The sequence below is a fragment of the Nicotiana tabacum genome, chromosome 12 (assembly GCF_000715075.1).
Source record: "Nicotiana tabacum cultivar K326 chromosome 12, ASM71507v2, whole genome shotgun sequence".
Taxonomy (NCBI): Eukaryota; Viridiplantae; Streptophyta; class Magnoliopsida; order Solanales; family Solanaceae; genus Nicotiana; species Nicotiana tabacum.
Window position 1 is genome coordinate 31,403,721 of NC_134091.1, and position 21,393 is coordinate 31,425,113.

General features: G+C 34.4%; 1 protein-coding gene and 1 pseudogene across 3 annotated transcripts; one reads left to right on the forward strand and one right to left on the reverse strand.

Moving 5' to 3' along the window:
* Positions 1-211: 211 nt before the first annotated feature.
* On the forward strand, positions 212-5,685 carry LOC107803953 (uncharacterized; annotated as a pseudogene).
* A 6,562-nt stretch (positions 5,686-12,247) lies between these two features.
* LOC107803956 (geranylgeranyl transferase type-2 subunit alpha 1-like) lies at positions 12,248-20,869 on the reverse strand. 3 transcript variants are annotated; one of them, XM_016627757.2, is made up of 9 exons: positions 20,650-20,869; positions 20,382-20,550; positions 19,540-19,700; positions 19,352-19,456; positions 17,281-18,081; positions 16,998-17,187; positions 16,155-16,338; positions 13,328-13,764; positions 12,248-12,969 (listed from the first exon to the last, which is right to left on the reverse strand). In XM_016627757.2, exons 1-8 carry the CDS (start codon positions 20,763-20,765, stop codon positions 13,370-13,372), a joined length of 2,121 nt encoding a protein of 706 aa, XP_016483243.1. In that variant the 5' UTR covers positions 20,766-20,869; the 3' UTR covers positions 12,248-12,969; positions 13,328-13,369. The 3 variants fall into 3 exon arrangements, with proteins under 3 accessions (XP_016483243.1, XP_016483242.1, XP_016483241.1); XM_016627756.2 differs by having other exon boundaries at positions 12,248-13,098; XM_016627755.2 differs by lacking the exon at positions 12,248-12,969 and having other exon boundaries at positions 13,146-13,764.
* Positions 20,870-21,393: the final 524 nt, after the last annotated feature.

The following is a 21,393-nucleotide window of genomic DNA, read 5'->3' on the forward strand; positions in this document are numbered from 1 at the left end:
ATACGCAGAGCAAACCAACAAGTGAACAATTAATATGATGAATATAATATATTTTGACCATTGAGCCTGTAGGCACAAATTAAAGGTGATTAACTTAGTTCTTTACGTTGCTGCAGCCTGCCTAGCTAATTAATTTTTATTAGGCAAATAGTTTTGGCAGCCTATGTAAGATGATCATAAACATTATTTAGATTTATGATTGTGATGAGAATGGTAATTGATTTTTTTTCTTCATGTGCTTAAGTGGTACCTATATTGATGGGAGGATAGATATATTTGGTGGAATAGTGAAGGTGCGCACATGTTGACACCGCCCTTTACTGAACCTTAAAACAAAAGATGATATGAATAGTTGATTTTAGAAGTCAGCACCAAGGTTCCACAAAGGCGGCAGCATTTGTTGGACAAAGTAAGGATTGACCTGCTTGACTTGGCAAATCTAAAAGTCTAAAAAGGTCACTGTTATATCTTTGAAAAACTTGGTATATCTTAAAGTCCAAATATAAAGGTCACTGTTATATCTTTGAAAAACTTGGTATATCTTAAAGTCCAAATATAAAGGTCACAGTTATATCTTGGAAAACAGCTAATGCTCAATTACTGATGAAGTACCTAAGGTGAATTCAAAATCTTTAATTTGGTGTTGACTCATGGCTGTAATGCCTTCATTTAACAGAGGGAATTAGCCGGTAAATCATTGCTGAATAGAAAATTATTGACAGTACTATGGCTGGGGGGTTGTGTCCTATGCTTCAGCTTCTAGGGACATGCTGGATGCTGTTGTGCTTGAATTTCATGGGTTGCAATGGTAAATTAGTGGAAGAGGAAAAAAGGGCACTTTTAGAGCTGAGGGACTCCCTTAACTATCCCAATGGCTCTGCTTTAATTAATGAATGGATTGGAGAAGACTATTGTGCATGGGCTGGTATTTTTTGTGGCAGTGATCCGAACAATGATTCATGTGTTCTTGATATTTTTCTTACCAACAAAAGACAACTTGGACTTGGAATATGGCATCCTAATGCAACCTTGTTGACTCGTTTCACGCATCTTCAGTCTCTGTATGTATCTGGCAATGCTATTGGCAACTGGATCATGCCAGAATCTATTCTTTTCATCAAGAAGTTCTTTCATTACCTGTATTCATGTTTCATTTGATCAAACCTACATGATGCTACAACTTATCTCCTTCAATATGTAGTAGTATAATTAGTACAAACGCTTACTGCTGTTAATATTTGTTTAACACAATGAGCACTTCCCCTTGAATCCTTAGATCTCTAAGATTTGTTTTTTTTTTAAAAGATTCTGCACCCATGGCCCTTATCTCCTTTCTTCACTTCTTCGCATGTTGGAGTATCACTTTTTAACAACTTAAACTTGCAGCATTATGCAAATTGCACAACCTGAAGGAATTGGATCTAAGTTTCAACCCTTTAAATGGTGATGCTCTGCCTCATTTTCAAGTATGTAGCCTCGCATCACTAGAACAGCTATACCTTTCAGGGGTTTATCCTAGTTCCTCTTTACCACTTCTCAGAGGTTTGTTTTTCTCAGTTGTAGATTCTTAATCAATCGTAGATGGTGCATCAAAGTTTTTACCTTGGTTTCGTTGTAACACATTTTAATGATATCATGTATCAGTGTGTGGACTAAAGAATATCCGGAGATTAGATCTAAGCAGCAATAATCTTATAGATGATAGTATACCACATTGCCTATTCAATGATCTTCCATACCTTGAAAGCCTTGACTTGTCCAGGAATAACCTCAAGAATTCCAATCACATTCTATCAGGTAACTTAAGTTGGATATTTTCTGTTGTTACATGCGCTGATCTTCTTCAAATTGTCATTATCATTTTCATTTTCCTATTGTGAGAACATCTTTTACTATTAGTATTTCCATATATAAATGGTTGCCTCCAGCTGAACAAACTGTTAATTGGTGGTAGACCCTCTCATCTACTCTCCTCAACTGCCATCTTCTCGCTCAATACTCTTTTGTTAAAGCATTTCTTAGTGAGTGTGTATGAAACACATATGAACTGACTACAATGTTGAAGTCAATGGCATGATTCTCATTAACTAAATATAGCTTGTATAAATGAAATACATGTCACCAGGAAGGGACCTTATGTCATCAGATGAAGACTGCAAAGATGAACTATTTTCTTGGTTGGCTAACTCCAACCTTGACCTACTCAAATTTCTTAAACTGGACAGGAGTGAGTTATGGAACCTTCCATAAGCCTGAGAGTTTTATTTCGATAAAAATACATAATAAACATGGTACGAGTGAAGCTCTAGCCTGTAGGTTTTCCAGTTTTCCCTAACAATCTTCATGCCAGCATAAGGATAGTAAGGCACAAATAATTTATCCACTGTGTCGAGTTTTCAGAATTTTCCTGTAAATACGAAACTCGGTTTTTACTCTGACTAGTGAACTTGACAAAAAACAACCCTCATGTTGCTTCATGTATTTCTTGCAGCTTTATGTAGACTGCGGAATCTCAAAAGGTTGGATTTGAGTTATAATTTTCTGGATGATGGAAGCGTACCATCCTGCCTATTTGAAAAGCACTCGCTGCTCGAAAGTTTAGATATTTCACATAATAATATCAGGGGTTCACCTGGTTTCTTTTCGGGTAATGCTGAAATTTTTAAAATTTCTTTCAATTCCTTTACTTTCAGTTCAATGATGAAATGGAATTCACTGAGCAGGCATCAGCACTAGCATGTCTTTTCTATCTATGAGACATGGTTCTCTCTCAGGTTTATGATCTTCTGATGAAGTCCTCAATAGAAATGTTCTACGCCTGGTTCTAGGATGAAAAAATCTTTGACAAAAGTTTCTACTATGCTTTCCATTTGTTGTTACAGAAATGCAGGGTAAGGCTGCGTACAATAGACCTTTGTGGTCCGGCCCTGCCCCGGACCCTGCGCATAGCGGGAGCTTAGTGCACCGGGCTGCCTTTTTTTTGTTATTCATCCATTGCTAGGGCAACTTTTGGATTTGAAAAGCCTAGTAATATATATTTTTTTTGATAAAGAAAGCCTAGTGTTATTGTTTTTCTAAATATGCTATTCATATTTTCCCTTGCGAAAAAAACTATTTCTCGTCGATGACTCTTCCAATATTCTGTTTGAATCATCAGAATTGCAGTTATTTTCATTTTCTAGCATGCCCTAAATTTAATCAACTTAATTGGGACATATTAGTCTCTAGTGTCAACACTTGCTTGTTGATATCTTATTTTATTTTTACCGTCTTTCCTGCAAAGAGCGTTTTAATTTCTGATGTGCCTTTTTGTCTAGTGAAGTTATGGTCTCAAACTCACAGTCTGCCCAAAAGGTAGAATCAGCATTTTGCATCTTTAGTGTGACTGACAATCCTTTTTTGGTGGAGAATATCTACAAATTTTAGTTCAATTTCCTGATTCAAAAGGTTGAAGGTAAAAACCTAATTGTTGAGTTGAAAACTGACCTGCTCTTTTTTTTCTTTTTTCGGTACGCAGCTCCCCTCCCCCTTTTTCTCAAAAAAGGAAAAAAAGCAAAAACGAATGTGATGATCAGCAATGTAATTAATCTGTCTTTTGCTCTAAAGCAGATGAAGAACATTGGACAAAGCTAATAGTTGGTGTCTTCCTTCGAATTTATTCGGACAACTTGCTGAAATTTACTTCTGTCATGCCAGAATTTGAGCCAAAAGCTGTATATATTTTCTGCATAACAATGTTAAATTTCTGCTGGATATTAACTACTTGTTACGCTTTTCAGGAATCTGTAAACTTAAGAACCTGCAGGTGTTAAATCTCCAGGATAACCTTATCCAAGGTGGATTTGATCCATGCTTTGGTGGAATGAGTTCCTTGGTTTCTTTAGATCTTTCTTTTAATCATTTTGAGGGGAGTGTTTCTTCTTCCATATTCAGCAACCTGACTTCACTCAAGACCCTCCTTCTTTCAGACAATCGGTTTGATGGACTTCTCCTGTTTTCAAATTTTGCTAACCTCTCCAACCTTGAATCCATTGATCTTTCAAATAACGAGTTCATAGTTGACACTGAAACTCCATCTTGGGTCCCATCTTTTCAACTTGTATCCCTTAACCTACGAAATACTAGACTAAACCAGAAATATGGCCACGTAATTCCAACTTTCATTTCCAAACAACACAAGTTGAAGTCCCTGTCTTTGTCCTATAATGCCCTTCAAGGAAACGTTCCGTCCTGGTTGTTGTATAACAATACACTTCTTATGTTGTCTTTGAGAGGCAACCATTTGTATGGTGGAATTCCTGCATCTTTTCAGTTTCAAGCATCAAGTCTTCTGATGCTTGATGTATCAGATAATTGCTTGGGCCGTACACTTCCCACTAACGTGCTAGAGTTATTTCCAGACTTACGCTTTCTTAACCTGTCAAATAACGCCCTCGAAGGCATCCTTCCTTCATTTTTTGACCATCTGTCAAAGTTAGAGGTCCTGGACCTTTCTGACAAACTTCCTGTGGGGAAAACTTTCTCCAACTTTAAGGCAGAATAACACTTCATTGGCACATTTCGTTCTTTCAAACAACAACTTTCATGGGGAGGTTATGCCCCAATTTTCAAATATGTCAAATCTTGCATACTTGCATCTCCAAAATGATGGATTTATTGGAGTCTTCCCTGATGCTATGTTTAACCTTCCTGTTCTGAAGGTCATGGACATTAGTGGGAATTATTTGTCAGGAAATATTCCAGATTATTTTCCTCGATTTCCACATCTGGCCATACTTCTCTTGGCAAGAAACCGATTTCATGGGATAATTCCAGTGTCTTTGTGCAAGGTGCAAAAGCTTCAAATTTTGGACATGTCTGCAAATTTACTCTCGGGGGTTTTACCTTCTTGTCTTGGTAACATAACCACGTGGATAAAGGAATCTGGAGTTATACTCCATTCCTTTATGTGGTTATCACCCTCATATACTAACTACAGGGTCAAAGTTCCTCTAACAACCAAGGGCAATGCACTCTCTTATGAAGGCATTCCTCTTTCTCAAATGACTACACTTGATTTATCTATGAACCGTTTAACCGGTGAAATTCCATCACAACTGGGAGAACTTGCAGCCCTTCATTCATTAAACCTCTCTCACAACATCCTATCTGGCCATATTCCAGAATCTTTCATGAACTTAAAGAAACTGGAGAGTTTAGATCTTTCTTACAACCAGCTAGGGGGAAAAATCCCTCGTCGGTTGGCTCAACTTGATTCCCTGTCAACTCTAAATTTGGCTTTCAATCTTCTAACAGGAAGAATCCCGTTCGAAAACAAATTTGTCACTTTTGCAGCATCTAGTTATAGAGGTAACAAGGAACTCTGTGGACTTCCATTGGAAAAAGATTGTGTGGTCCCAAGGCCGCCTCAGCAGCATGAAGAAGAAGAAGAAGAGGAGAAGGAAAGAATTGGTGAAAGTGACTTCTTTTTCTTCTCATGCATTGCTGTTGCTTATGTTGTGGGATTTTGGAGTGTCATTGCTCCTCTTCTTCTTAGTAGGAACTAGCGCAGATCATATTATGCTAAGGTTGATACTTGTATTGAACTGTGCAAGGAGAAGCTTCATCTTTTCTAAAATCTTCGTGAAAACTTTGTGTTTCTTGACATCTTTTATTGTGGCATATGAACTTTCAACTTGCTTTGATTAACACATTGTGGGATAGTTGCAGTGTTTGGTGTGTTGGATTTTGCATCTGTTACTGTTTTCTAGAATAATTAATTGTTTAGTTTTAGGAGGAGTCTGCTAGGAGATTGAGAATTTTAATTATAGTAAGAGTTTAGTAATTTAGTTGTAAGAGGAGTCTACTACTTTATTTATTTGGCTATTTAAAGCCCTATGATTAATAAAATTTTAGAGACAGTTTTTCAATCCTATTTTTAACCTTCTTGCTGCTTGCATATTTTTCTAAAATCCTCCATTGATCTTGACGGATCTCCGAATTCGCTGAAAAATAATCAATTTCAACCACTTTTAAACCATACACATTTTTACCCATACCGATTTTAACCAAATTTTTAACAAAGGCAAGCAGCGGTCTCTCTTTGAATAACTAACAAACTTTCACTGGTGAAAACTATCAGATTTGGTCAGTGAAGATGAAATCTTATCTTGAAGTTTATGATCTATGGGAAGTTATAATGGAAGACAAACTTATACAATACTTCCTGCAAATCCTATCCTTGCCCAAATCAAAGCTCATTCAGATGAGAAAATCAAAAAATACAAATCCAAAACTATAATTCAAAATTCAGTTGCAGATTCAATCTTCTCTATAATCATTGCATATGAGACAGCAAAAGAAGCTTGAGAAACATTCAAACAGGAGTATCAAGGAAGTGAACAAGGCAGACAAAATTAGATTTTAAATTTGAAAAGAGATTTTGAATCTCTTAGAATGCAAGATGATGAGACCATCACTAAGTATTCTGACCGAATTTCTTTAATTGTCAATAAAATCAGGTTACTTGGCGAGGATTTCAAAGATGACAGGATAGTTGAAAAAATTCTTGTGACAATTCCCGGGAGATTTGAATCCAAAATTTCCTCCCTGGAAGAATCTAAAGATCTCTCTATCATCTTTGTTGCAGAATTAATAAGTGTTCTTCCAAGCACAAGAGCAAAGAAGGGCCTTCAGACAAGACAAAGTTACTGAGGGTATTTTTTATGTGAAACACCAAAAAGAAAAAGTCGATTATCCTTATTGTAAATATTGCAAAAACAAAACACACTTAGAAAAATTTTGTTGGTGGAGACCTGATGCATTATGTGGAAATTGCAAACAAAAAGGTCATGTTACAAAAGTGTGCAAGTTCAAAGATACTCATGCACAAGCACTAATAGCAGAAGAAGGAATTGAGGATGACCTTCTTTAGACTGCAGCAACAGAAGCAAGGAGGAGTGTTGGATTTTGCATATGTTACTACAACAACAGAAGCAAGGAGGAGTGTTGGATTTTGCATATGTTACTGCTACTGTTTTCTAGAATAATTAGTTGTTTAGTTTTAGGAGGAGTCTGCTAGAAGATTCAGAATTTTAATTATAGTAAGAGTTTAATAATTTAGTTGTAGGAGGAGTCTACTACTTTATTTATTTGGCTATTTAAAACCCTATGATTAATAAAATTTTAGAGACAGTTTTTCAATCCTATTTTCAACCTTATTGCTGCTTGCATATTTTTTTAAAATTCATAACATGGTGAAGAGTTCATAAGTTTGACGGGAAGTTGACTTCGATGTTATCAGATTTCCTATTGCGGTTTAGAAACTTTGGATAGGTTCATTTAGTTTATTGAGACTAGTATGCAAAGTTTGGTTGATCCAGAATATTTTAAGGGTAATTTGGACGCGTTTGGCAAAGTTGGAATGCTTGAAACTTAAGAAATAGTTCCCAAGCTCGAGAAGATCCTTCAATTTACGAACTTTGGTTAAGATTGGTATAAAATGTTCTCTTTATTAAGACCGAAACATCTTGGTAGCTAAAGGAAGAGATATCAACATTGCTAGTCGGTTAATTTAGATAATTGACATTATTTAAAAAATTGAAAGTTTCTCGTCTATTTTTAAATCGGAGAAGGTCCAAATATACCCTTGTATTTTCGAAAATGGTCTAAAAATACCTCTCGTTATACTATTGGGCTATCTATACCCCTGCAGTCATACTTTGGGTTCAAATATACCCCTCATTTAAACGGAGGGACACTTGCCATTGTCTTATTGGCCAATTCTAAATATCTCCTAATTAATTAAAAATACCCATTATTCATACCCGAAAAATAATTTTATAAAGCAATTATTTTTTTTATAAAAACTGGAAAAAACTGATTTGTTTTTACTAAAAATTGAAAAAAACGAAAATATTTTGTTTTTCATTTTTTACAAAAAAATCTGCTTAAAAAAAAGCTGAAAAAAAACTTTCTAAAACAATGTTTTTGTAAAAACAGAAAAATAATTTTCTAAAGTAATTAAAAACAGGAAAAAAACTGATTTCTTTTTACTAAAAACTGAAAAAATCGAAAATATTTTTTTCCAGTTTTTAAAAAAATATTGCTTTGAAAAAAACTGAAAAATAATCTCTAAAGCAATTTGTTTTGTAAAAACTAAAAAACAAAAACTGAAAATCAATTTTAATAAAGCAATATTTTTGTAAAAACTGAAACAACAAATATATTTTTTTTTTGTTTTTAGTTTAAAAAAATTAATTTTTTTCAGTTTTTAATTGCTTTAGAAAATTATTTTTCAGTTTTGTTATCCAGTTTTTACAAAAATATTGTTTTAAAAAATATTTTTCAATTTGTTTTGAAGCAGATTTTTTTGTAAAAAATGAAAAAATAAATATTTTCGTTTTTTTTAGTTTTTAGTAAAAAAAAATTTAGTTTTTTCCAGTTTTTACAAAAAAAAAATTGCTTTATAAAATTGTTTTTCGGGTATGGATAATGGGTATTTTTAATTAATTAGAAGATATTTAAAATTGGCCAATAAGATGATGACACGTGTCCCTCTGTTTAAATGAAGGGTATATTTGAACCCAAAGTATGACTGCAGGGGTATAGATAACCCAATAGTATAACGAGAGGTATTCTTAGATCATTTTCGAAAGATATTTGGACCTTTTTCCTTTTTAAATTCATAGTTCAAAAGCATACTTAAATTTGTTTCGATCTTATTAAATCATGAAAATGTCATGTTAAACGCACTTTATCATAATCGAGACAGATCAATTATCACTACCGTAATGATTAAGATTATTTCTGAACCAAATTAAGATAATATAAGAGCTCCGTAATTTGATTTTTTCTTAGTGTTTGGGAGTAATGTTGCCACATATAAGTTATAATCACAATAATTGTAGTCCGATTTCTTATCACAAGGACGTTTACATTGAGGTGGACAACATGACATTATTAGGGTCTCAGTAAATATTTAAAAATCGACTAAACCGACGAATCGACTTTCAGGTTTCTTTTAATAAAATCATAGATTTTTATATATACCTATAACCATACCGATAATTAGGGTAAGTTTTTTTATTTTATTAGAATAAATCAAAAAAATGCCGAACCACACCGAATAAATTTACATGTGAAAAATATATTTATATATTAAGTTTAAAAAATAATAATACATTAATTTTTCAGTGGGCCTTAGAATTATGAAAACGGTTACAAGCCAACAAGTAATTAAACTCAAAATCTCTAATTCACAAACCTATTATGTTTCTCCTATTGAAATTAAATTATTTCCAGCATATTCACTAGCAAGTCACAAGGTATTCTAGCGGTTATGAGCAACAAACTACAATGTATTGAATATGTTTCTTTTCGTATGATTTATATTTATTTTTTTGAATATTTAATCTTTTATAGACTTTATTCTTGTCCTAGCTTGGCTAATATCTTTCCGCTTGTGTGATTTATATTTTTTTTGTCTTTGCTTAGTTTCTTCTACACTACTATAGAATAGCTGATGGATATATACTTTAGCCATTTCATGTTTTCTTAATTCATCAACCTTTAAACAGTAAAAATATTTAGAGAGTTTTATGAAGTCCTATAAAAGTACGTATATTATTGCATTCTACTTCTACTAGTAACATTTATATGATATTAACAAATTAACCGAACCATACCGATATCGATAACGAAGAGTAACCAACATGATTTGGACGGTTTCAAAAAGTATAATTTTAGTTATACATAATAGAATAACCGAAAAATTAGCATTATAAATTTTATAAAATAACCGGCCGAACCGAACCGTTGACACCCATATATATTATAGAGTATGATTAGTTACCTCACTAAAAGTATAATAAAAATAAAAAGATGCGTTTTTTTTTAATTAAAAAATGGAAGTTGTCAGCTATGTCCATTTATAAGTAGCTTATTACAATAATTAGCCAATTCATTAAATATTACTAATATTAGCCAAATATTATCAATATTAGCCAATTAGCTATTTGTAACAAAAAAAAGTCAAGTCTTTGCTTTCTTTTGAGTGAGTGCTAACAGAATAGATTAGGTACATCTTAAGGAGTTTGAATCTCAGTTTTGAAATTATTTGGCGGAGTTTTGAGGTGGTTTGAATTGAAATTCAAAGTAGAAGATGAAACATGAAAAAAATGATGTGTATCATATTGTGTATCATTTGTGTATCACATATATATCATATTTGTATCAAATGTGTATCACATGTATATCCATGTATACTTGTGTTTGTGATATATACATGCGTAATACATGTTTGATACATTTGTCGCAGAAGAAGTTTTTGAACTCGATTTTAACTACGAATTTTGATATCACAAATCAGTCCAAATCACCTCTAATCTTCCTCAAAAATTTTATATTGACTCATCTATATGTTTTCAGTGAATTCCAAATCATTTTTTGCTTAGATTTATATATATATATATATATATATGTATTTAATCACCTTGTTTGCTACCTCATCCATGAAATTTTCTTTCCGTCTTGCATTTAATATTGTTAATCACTCGTAAAAATATGAACGAAGATCTTTGTGTGATTCTTGGAGAGAAAGAACCTTATTTATTTGGGTTTTTAATTTTTATATGTGCTTGACTAGTTTTGATAAGTCTATGATTAATGGCTAGAGGTTGGTAAGTTGGAACTTATTTGGAATATTTATGTAAGATTCTCATTAGAGTCGTAAGTTAGGAGGTAGTTGTGCATATTTCACATTGCTCTTTCGTTAGGGTTTTGTCTTACAATGTAAGTGGTTAATGTTGAGTTTACATTACTCTTTCGTTCCTCTTAGTGCAAGGCTTTATCTACTGGTTATTGTTTTACTTTTCACCTATGTTCTTGTGATGCTGTTATTTCTTTCTAAGGTTTTTATGGATGATACTGATATATTGTCTCTTTTCATCTTTTTGAGCCGAGAGTCTATCGAAAATAGCCTCTCTACTTTTTGGGGTAGGGGTAAGGTCTGCATACACACTACCCTCCCCATACCCCATTAGTGATTCACCGGGAATTATTGTTGTTGTTGGTGTTGTTGTCCCATTAAAAAAAGGTGCTGGCTTAATTTTAATTAATTAGGGCAGAAATCATTTCTGAAGAGTATTTACAGGTCAGAGGTTGAAAAAGTCTTCCCCAAGTTTGAGATAACTTTAACTCCAATAGCGTTGACCCCGTGCTCTCCAAGGCACTGCTCAATAGATCGAGTCCGCCACGTAAATGAGTTGCAACTTGAATTAAATTGGGGGTTCTTCTTTATTTTTGACCGTTTATGGGTAATTTGCTGGTTTAATAGGCGGTTTATAATATAATATTGATCTCCAATTCATTCAGGATGTGACCTTAGACCTTAATCATGAAAGTCGAGGATTAGGGTAGAAACTTAATAGCCAGTCCTTATTTTAATTTTACTATCTGCTCTCTCTTCTCCTTATCAATATTGTCTTTTTTTTTTAAACCCCTTCCAAATTAAGAAGATCTATAGTGTTTCCACACTTTTCCTCTAGCGTGACTCGAATCCCAGGACCTAACGGTCGTAAGTGGAGGTGCTTTTACCAACTGAGCAAGCCTCACTTGTCTCCTTATCAATATTGTCATTATTATTATTCTGCTATTATCTTATTCTTCAATTTTATACTAAAATTGTTTCTTTTATGTTGGTTATCTTTATTAATTTTTGTTGTCATTTTTTTTTGTATTTTTCAAATTTGTTTTGAAAATGTTTTTCTTGAGTCGAGGGTCTATTGGGAATAACCTCTCTACCTAATATAAGGTAGAGTGTTTAAGTCTATATATATCCCATCCTCCGCAGATCACGCTTGTGGGATCACATATTGTAGTAGTTTTAGGTCGCTAGTTGTTTCAATTACATGGCTTTTTTTAGAACTAGTATATAAAGTTAAAAGCTAAGATACGTATTTAAAAGAAAAATAACTTCAGCAAGCCCCTTCTAATGGAAAACGACCAAATAATCATATACTACAAAAAAAAAATTAGATTTTGAATAAGAGCTTCACTAGCAATTAATCCAAAGACAACGACCAGTGAAATACCACTAGTGGAATCTGGAAAGGGTATTGTGTACGCATACTTTACCCCTACCCGAGGGAGTAGATTAATTAATTGCTTAATTAGCAATTAAGCCAGTTAACCTTAATCCTGAGTTCCTGACCCACTTTCAACCCCATCAACAAGATGAAGAATATATTTAACGTAGATTAAGATGGAAAGGATTAAAAAAATGGAGAATCTTTACAATATTGATCATGGGAGTGTTGACCAAGAGTTTAACTTGCTCAACACTTGTCTCAATACCCTATAAATAGTCTACTGTCCACCATTTTCTGATATAAGCTGATTCAAATCCTTCAAATCACAGACAAAAAAGGAGAAACTGAAAACAGGTCCAAGAATGGAATCAAAACTACAAGAATTCCAGTTACTGATCAACATGAACAGGGCAACTTGGTACTGCATAATTCTAGCAGTGCTACTAAATACTACTGCTGTATTATACTTGAATTGGCTTCCTGACAAGACAAGGCAAATACTAAGAGATGAAGCTGAAAATGAGCTACTTCCATGGCTGTCCGGAAGCATCGTTACCTTAACGATCAAATATCTGAATTTCTGCATTGCCAAGATGTTGCAATTCAGACACCTTGCGCCAATTCAAACTGCACCTTCCACTATTATGTCACTGCTTTTCTGGGTTGCGTTAACTCGATCAGTCTCTTCATTGTATTCTTGAATCTGTCTTTTATACCTTCTAATAGTATTAGAGATGAAAATCTCACACAGTCCTGTTCCTTGACTTCTATTTAGAGAGTTTCCAAACTCCATATGCCAAAATCAACTAAAAGAGGCCAGTTATAGTATTTCCGCTGTTGCTGTAACGTACTTGCACGAGTTCAGATTACTAGGCATCTGAGAGCCTCATCTCATCTGTCTCTGGCATACAATTTTCTAGAGCTTAGATTTATGCAACCACATTGAATTTGGTTGCAAGAGCATCAAATTTATGAAGCATAGATCAGTGACTAAGTGTGTATAACTTTGTCCCTGTATGCTTATTTATATCTGTTTGAAAGACATAATGGTAGAAATTTGTTCATATTGGATTAATCTGGTAGAAAACTCACTTTAATATTCAGAAAATAAAACCTCTACTCAAGTGCCAAAGTAATAAATTATAAATCATCTGAAAAAACCCAGAATAGTATAAGCAAGTCTTGCAACAAATACATGGTACAAAAACTTTCTATGCATCAAGTATCTTTAATTCATAAGAGTAGCAACAAAAGATTACCCTTATCCATTCTGTAGATAAACTTGTAACAGCGACTGAGATTTAACTTTCTGCAACCTTTTCACCATCAAGCCACCGTAGTGACGGTAATAACTTAATCAAAAGTAATTTTATCTTTTCGTCGGAAACTGCATTTCCGTTAACATCTAATTGTATCAAGTTCAAGTCTTTAAAAATAGTATAAGCTTCCCAATGGTCAGTCACCTCAGCCCAAGGCATCTCAGATTCCTCAGTTTTCCAGTCACCTCCACTTTTATGGTTCAGGGGAGAAGAGCACAAATACCTCCTCGTGTCAATAGAGTGCGCACCAATCTCGTTGTAAGAGATATCCAAGACTTTCAGTGATCTTAGCAGTCTCAAAGGCTCCAAAGCAGTAAAACTGCAGAGTTTATTGTGACTAGCATTCAAACAGGAGAGAAGTTGCATCACCTCCAAGCCTGCATCAATTTAGAGAATAATAGAATGAAGCAAGCTTCTTGGTTTAAGCATCAAAAAACGCCCTATTAGACGATGCTCAAAAATAAATAAAAAAATCTAAGGCCACATTATTGAAGAAAAGCATGATCCTAAGGCAAAGAATTTAATATTATAGAATAGAAGCAATCCTTTGCAGTCAGCTTATGCAGTGTCATTCTAGCAATTCCACATGATTCAGAAACATAATCGAGCACTTACACAAGAAACTAAGTTGCTCCGACATGGCAGTTTAGGTGCCGTACCCGTGTCGACACGACACTAGTATGGGTGTGGGTATGGAATCCGTACCGGATCTGGTCAAACAATTTTGGGTACTTTGACCACGACGGACAGAAAAGTTCGAGACGAAATACAATTTGATTACCGAAATCAGAACTAAAACTAGGGTAAATTTGAAGAAAATAGCATATCTTATCTAGAAAATCAATCTTTTACTTATCTACAACTTGAGAATAAAAAGAAAATGCACACTTTACAAGCTATATGTATTCCACAAAATTTCTCATAGAGAGATTTTTATTTTTTTAAATTATTTTTAGCCGGATCCCTACACCCGTATTCGTACTAGAATCTGTATCCCCGAATCTTAAATTTACATCTTGAAAGATCCGACCTCTAGATCTGCACCCGTGTCCAAGCAACTTAGCTTTGACCACGACAGACAGAAAAGTTCGAGACGAGATACAATTTGATTACTGAAATCAGAACTAAAACTAGGGTAAATTTGAAGAAAATAGCATATCTTATCTAGGAAATCAATCTTTTACTTATCTACAACTTGAGAATAAAAAGGAAATCCACACTTTACAAGCTATACGTATTCCACAAAATTTCTTATAAATTAGAGAGATTTTTATTTTTTAAAATTATTTTAGCCGGATCCCTACCTGTATCCGTACTAGGATCTCTATCCCCGAATCTTAAAATTTACATCTTGAGAGATCCGACCTCTAGATCCGCACCCGTGTCCGAGCAACTTAGACGAGAAATGCCGGAGACATTGCAACTTTTTATCACATGATCAACTTTATTGGATAACTACATTTATTGACTTCCATGCATTTGAATGACATAATTTCACACATTTCTTCCAGAGGAAATAGTGACAGACACTAAAGATCTAAATATGACTAACTTTGGCTTGTCAATTTATTAATCAAACCATCAGTAAGATGGATGCTTTTCAATAAGTTATCTTCTATCTATTTAAGTTTCTTTTCATTTCACCCAGTTACGAAGTTCATAAGAAATCGAGATGTTTTTTTTAAGTCAAGATCATATCGTCGATATCACACCAACATGAGAGTGGGTTAATCACTCTTATCTATCAAGTTATCCCAATAATCTACAGTTCCTGATATTCTCTCTTTACACCAAACATGTGACATAGGAAAGATTCGATACATCTAATATCCCTCTCACTATCATGGAAGATTCGATACATTAAGATGGTTTAAAATGCAACAAAAATTTCTTAGATCGCCACATATAACTGAACAGCTAATAAGAAGGATGAACAAAAGACACGGATAAGAGGTAAATCTCTTGTCCTATATGTGGTTTAGATAAAGGCCTTTTTCATGATAATCTTCTGAAACAATGGAGAATTTTATGTACTTGATTAGTTTGTTAGCTTTAAGATTCATGGATACAATTCTTCCATGTTAATAAATTGTATTTTCCTATGAAAAAGCATAAATAATAAAAATCACAGATAGATCTCTTATCATCCATGAAAAAATTAGAAGAGAAGCGCTGTTTTTGCTAAGAGGTAAACATAGTTCTTCTTTTCTTCTTTCCTTGTTCCTTTACGCCAAACTTAGACTTGAAAAAGACCCACCATCTTGTCCTCATAGATATCCGTTGCGTTTTCACAATCCATGGGCGCCGTTGCATATAAAGGAGAAAATAAAATATTCCGGCATCTTTTAGAGTTCTTTTGCTGGCCGGACCTCCTTCACCACTCACAAAAAGAAAACTGGGTAACGGTTACAGTGGCGGATGGCGTGGATGTGTTGTAAGGTATACAAGTTTAATTATTACAATTTCAGAAGTTGCATCAGAAAATTATCAAACTAACTAGACCGTATACAACACAATCTCCCTTTCCCTGGGGCATAAACAAGATTTCTTTTCCCTTTTTTTCTTTTTCTCCTGGATCATGGTTGTGCAACATTTTGTTTCAACAAAAGAATTTCTTAATCAGAGAGAGAGAGAGGAAAAGACATCTTTTTAGTGTACATTTCAATAAGTTGACAAAGCAAATGCTATCTAAGCTCTATGAAGCCACTTTGTTTCAGAGAACTTGAGTTAGCAAGAAAAAGATAATAGAAAGAGCTAGGGAAATTACCTTCAAGTGACTGAATTTGGTTGTTGCTGAGATCTAAGACTTGAACCCACAAAAGTTGCTCCATAGACCCAATACGTGAAAGTGAGAGATCATTAAGCCGCAGACAGAAATTATTGATTTTTGGAGAAGAAGGATCCCTATATTTACAGCAGTGCTTTAGCAACAATTCTTGATTGGAGATTATCTGCAACATTAGATGATTAAGCTTGTGCAATTCTAGGTAAGATTCAATAGCATATCACAAAACGTTAAAGCTACAGGGGAAGAGAGAGAGCAAGAGAGAGAGAGAGAGAGAGAGAGAGAGAGAGAGATAAATCATTATTTCCACATTACCAGATGAATAAGAACCAATAAAGAGAGATAAAACAGAACACTAAGAAATAAGTGGAACAAAGATGTCTAACTGTCTTTTCGAGTTCTCTGAGGACCCATAAAGAGGAATGGCACTTTCGTCCACACTATCAATTACCTTCGAATTGGTTCAAATAGACAGAGCAGAGACTTTGCCCAAGAAATGGATCAACAAAATGTCGATCTGAACACGAAATAAATCAAATACCAACTAAAAACTACTTACATTGGTTTTCTTTTTAGAAATTTTTAATACCTATACAAGGATTCAAGTTTCGAAAATACAAGTTGTTGCGGGCATTTGTGGGAGAAATAAACCACAAGGTCTCCAATTTCTTTTTGGCATTAGTTTTTCCAAATTATCAAAAGATAAAAACCATATTAAACGAGTTGGGCTTGCAAAGGATATGTTCATATAACAGAAAGAATTAAACTTATAATGATCTATCCATTAGAAAACTAGGTGCGAGGAAAATACAACAGAACAGATACCTGTTTCAGAAGTACTAGATTGTACTCATCCTGGTAGTAGTGGAAATGTGCTGGGTCCATTTTCTTTAAATCATCATATAGCTGAAGAATTTCTGCATGGTGGCTAACATTTCTATGACTAGTGCAAGTATATGACATTAAAGTGTTATGCGCCATCAGCAGTCTTGCAAGTGTCAGCTTCCCAATTTTACTGAAACAGACAAAGAACTAATAAGAGAAGGATAAGATGGAAAATAACGCTGCCGCAGATTGATATACTCAGCTTGTAAACAGATTTGCCTACCAGTTCATTGTTGCCAACAACTCCCTATAGTGTGCTATCTCATTATCGACAGTCATAATATTCCACTGATAGTCCACCACTTTTTCGTCTACCTTGGTTCTTTCTATATGGAACAAGTTAGCCAGAACTGACTCAAGAAACTGTGCTTCATGAGTACAGAAACTTTCCTCACTCCAAAAGATCTTCTCTTCATTTTTCAAGTCAACATGTTCTGAATGATAAGGTGGTATAGACACTGTAAATGCAATATGAGAAGAATTTCCACGATGAACGCCAGTTGAAGAGAAAATGCCTTGAGAACGAGCAAGGCTAACCTTTACTTGGTAAGCCTTTAAAGAATGTGCATGTTCCTCTGGAAAATTAAGATATGTCAACCACGCCTGGGCAGACGCAGTTTCTTCTCCTGAGAGTGATCTCCAAACGAGCTCATTACTCACGATATTTTCACATTCAACTTCTAATGTAGATGAGCATATATTTTCAACAGCTTCACTGAAATAGAGGATGAGCGGAAGTGTTCTAGTATTAGATTGAAGACTGATAAAGGGTGAGAAAGAGCAATCTCCAAACGAAGCATCCACGGGTAAGGAAAGATTACAGCCATGAGGTGGCCATGAAGAAACCAACAATGTCTCTAGTTTAACTGTCTGATCAAGAAGCCAAAGATGGTAAAACCAACCACTTTGATCATCTGGATCTGTGAAAAGAGCATTGCGCACAAATTCGTATTCTTCTGTAAATACATTGTCCTTGGGAGAATATCCTTTTGCGTTTTCCTTCAGCAAATGAGAAAGAAGAACACTGTACACAAGTCATTATGGGGAGATGAACCTTTGAAAGAGATAAGAGACACAGCACAGATAACAGCATCATATAAAATTTAACTCAGAATGAGAGTTCCTCATGAGCTAAACTGGCATGTGGTAATCAAATTACAGCTAATTCAGCATATAAAGATTTGAACAAGGAAGGATCTCAAATTACAGTCTCGCCATGGAAACACATTTGGAAAGTCAAGGTACCATATAAGGTGGCATGCTTTACCTGGCTGGTAGTTAGAGAAGCTGTTTTGACTCGGGATAACCTCAGAAAAAGGGGATTACCAATTTGTTCAAGATGCTACTTGTGTGGACATGATGCAGAGACAATCAACCATCTGTTTTACATTGCAGAATCACTAGCCATTTATGGGATTTGTTCATCAATCACAGAGGTATTAGATGGGTAATGCCTTGTAGTACTTCTGAAGTTGTGACATGTTGGAATAGAGGGGGAAACTGTAACAGAAACAAAGATAGATGGAAAATTGTCCCAGCAAGCATTTGGTGGACAATATGGAAGGAGAGGAACTCAAGTTGTTTTAAAGATGCAAGCAGTACTCTACAGAAGATCAAGATGGATTGTATTCTTCTTTTTTGTTTTTGGTGTAAATCTGAATACATAGATGATCCTGAGGATATTTTGGATGTTCTAGGTTCCTTGTAAGAAGAACAAGGATGTAGGTTTTTCACTACTTTGGTGCTCTGATGTAACATCCTATTTTGGTTTCCAGCACAAACTTTGTCTGATGCCTCATTATATATACAGAAACATGTTACCATACTTAAAAAAATGAAATGTGGGACTTAATTACCTACTTCTTAAATACGACTGCATCTTAGAGCCCATAAAAAATAACAGTCATGAAGCTATGGGCTCTTAAACAAATAAATTCTTCCTATCAATTTGCTCACTAGATCCATGCTATAATGCATTTGTTGTATATCTGTCCTCCAAATATCCCAAAAAGAAAAGAGTCCTATTCACACTTTCTCAACACATAAAAAGGGCATCAATATGTGACAATGACCTATTTAAATAAGGAGATCGGATAATGCTACATGCTTATTGTTCCATTTGAGACGATAACTTTTCTTTGGAGGGGTGTGACTGTATTCTTGGTTTGGCAGTGACTATAGCTTTTGCGCTAGTTGAACATAATTAACACAATCTCAACCTAGAGATTTCACTACACAGGAAATAGATCTTAACAAGAGTGAACCAAATAGAAATTATAATAGATACCACATACCTGCGGTTGTGCCAAGCAGAATAGTTGCTGAAATTATCGCATATCCTTTCAGTTGTGTATTCTAGTTCCTTCTCATCTGGTATGTTCTTCAGTGCAGTGACAAACCTGAAAGGGTTTACAGAAAGAAGAGTGCTTAAGCAAAACGCAACAGTCCAGTAACTTGCATTCAGCTTAATCCAGTTAATTACCTTCTATAATTCCATGCATGGAAATTGCGGGCGTCTGCCTTCTGGAACTTACCCAGAAGCAACAATTCCTTGTCTGTAGAAGAATGCCCTTTACTCAGCACCCATTTACGGTGATGCCATGCTCCGTAAGACTTGAAATTCCTCTTCAATGCATTCTCTACCTAATCAACATACAAAACTTTAGCTGAATAATAGACAAATTCACACGAAAAATAATAGCTTAACAAAAACAAGCTTTGGGCTTATTTGAACCACCAAAGCACAACAGCATAGAAGTAAGTTAAACTTTACTTGAAAGTTCAGTATTCATTCATTCCCAAACTAGTTGAGAGCCAAATCCTTTATATCTATTCCACTCTATTGGGCTCATACTCTTCCACCTTATACGGCTTGGGACCCTCTACGTTAAGCTCACATAAGCAGGGTTTCTAATCAATCAGATTAATTGGTCACATTAGGCTTAGTTTATAACTTTCTTTTTCAAAAAAAATAAAGGTTTAGTTAATAACTTAGCATTGTTAGTCAACTTACTTCTTGCACTTTATAATAACAGCATAAAACCACAACAAGAACAAGTAGGCCAAAAACCAGACTATGATTTATCAGTTTAAGCACAGATTTTAGCAGAAAAAAGCAAAGTGGTGGGAGGCCACAAAAAAAAAAAAAAAAAAAAAAAAGAGCACCGGCCAGCTAATTGAGAACTTGGGCTATATGAATCCTCACTGTACAATCCGACCCATTTAGACCCGTTTCAAGAAAACAAGGGAAATGAAACAACGATTACATCTTTATGCAAAAAGATAACAGAAAGATTGCATTTTTATTTTAAAAAATTAACTTACTAATCTGAGTTCTTCATCAAGAATTGATTTAATAGACTCCTCATTATTGTCAGCTTCAGGTAAATTCCAATTATGTTGGACAGCAAGTTTTCTGTAATTCCAAGCAGTATAGTACTCAGGATTTGACTCTAATAACTTTGCACTTACATCTAATGCTTCCTTTGTATATCTGAAACAAATCCCGCAAACAAATTACCAACCAGCAGTCAAATTAATCTTTTTAGTAGATCAAGAATATGCAATAAACAGAAGAAGAAAAAAAGATTACATTTTGTTGTGATGGAATTGGAGAAATTGGGATTGGAGAGAACGTAATTTGGAAGCTTTGATAGCAGAAGCTTCTTGCTCTTCTGTTGTTGGAGCTTTGCGTGGTCTTCCGTGCATTTTATTTTCACACACAATTAACACACAGATGAGTTATCAGGGGGGGAAGTTTTGCTTTGGGTTTAAGGAATTCTCCTTTAGTATAAATACTGTTAGATCTGGTCCGATCCAAGTACCCTCACGGCCTCATTTTATAGAACCGGAATAATGCAACAACTTAAACAGCCATTTTACCTTTTAAACTGTCACAAATTTATGGTAATTCATGTACATTTGGATCCATGCGTTAATTTCAACATTAAATTTAAGATAAAATTACGGTATAATTAATTTCGAGATTAGTATTATAATTTTTTTTTATCCACATGAAAAGGTGGGATAATAATCCCGGTATAACTTATTTTTCAACCAAACAACCCCGGAGTAAAAAATTTAAGTGGTGCAGAGTTAGTTGTTTGTTATTAGCGACATATTCAGTTTTCAAGGGTTTTTTATGAAATTACAAACTTAAACTCCTCAATAAGCTATGTAGTAGTATAATATCCTTTTGGGATTGAAGCGTGGTTATTATTGTTTGTTACTATTGCTGGTTTTTACAAAATTTGTTATTTCTTGTACAAAAAAAAAAACTATCATTTCTTGCAATATCATAGAACTCCAAAAATTGACTATTTTCACTTCAAGACCA

What these genes read in the sequence shown, in the direction of transcription:
- LOC107803956 (XM_016627757.2), bottom strand. Translation starts at nt 20,765, where the DNA reads ATGCACGGAAGACCACGCAAAGCTCCAACAACAGAAGAGCAAGAAGCT. An exon ending in CAATTCCATCACAACAAAAT is followed by an intron (nt 20,551 to 20,649) that starts GTAATCTTTTTT and finishes GATTTGTTTCAG; the next exon opens with ATATACAAAGGAAGCATTAG. An exon ending in CCAAATTCAGTCACTTGAAG is followed by an intron (nt 13,765 to 16,154) that starts GTAATTTCCCTA and finishes AAATTGATGCAG; the next exon opens with GCTTGGAGGTGATGCAACTT.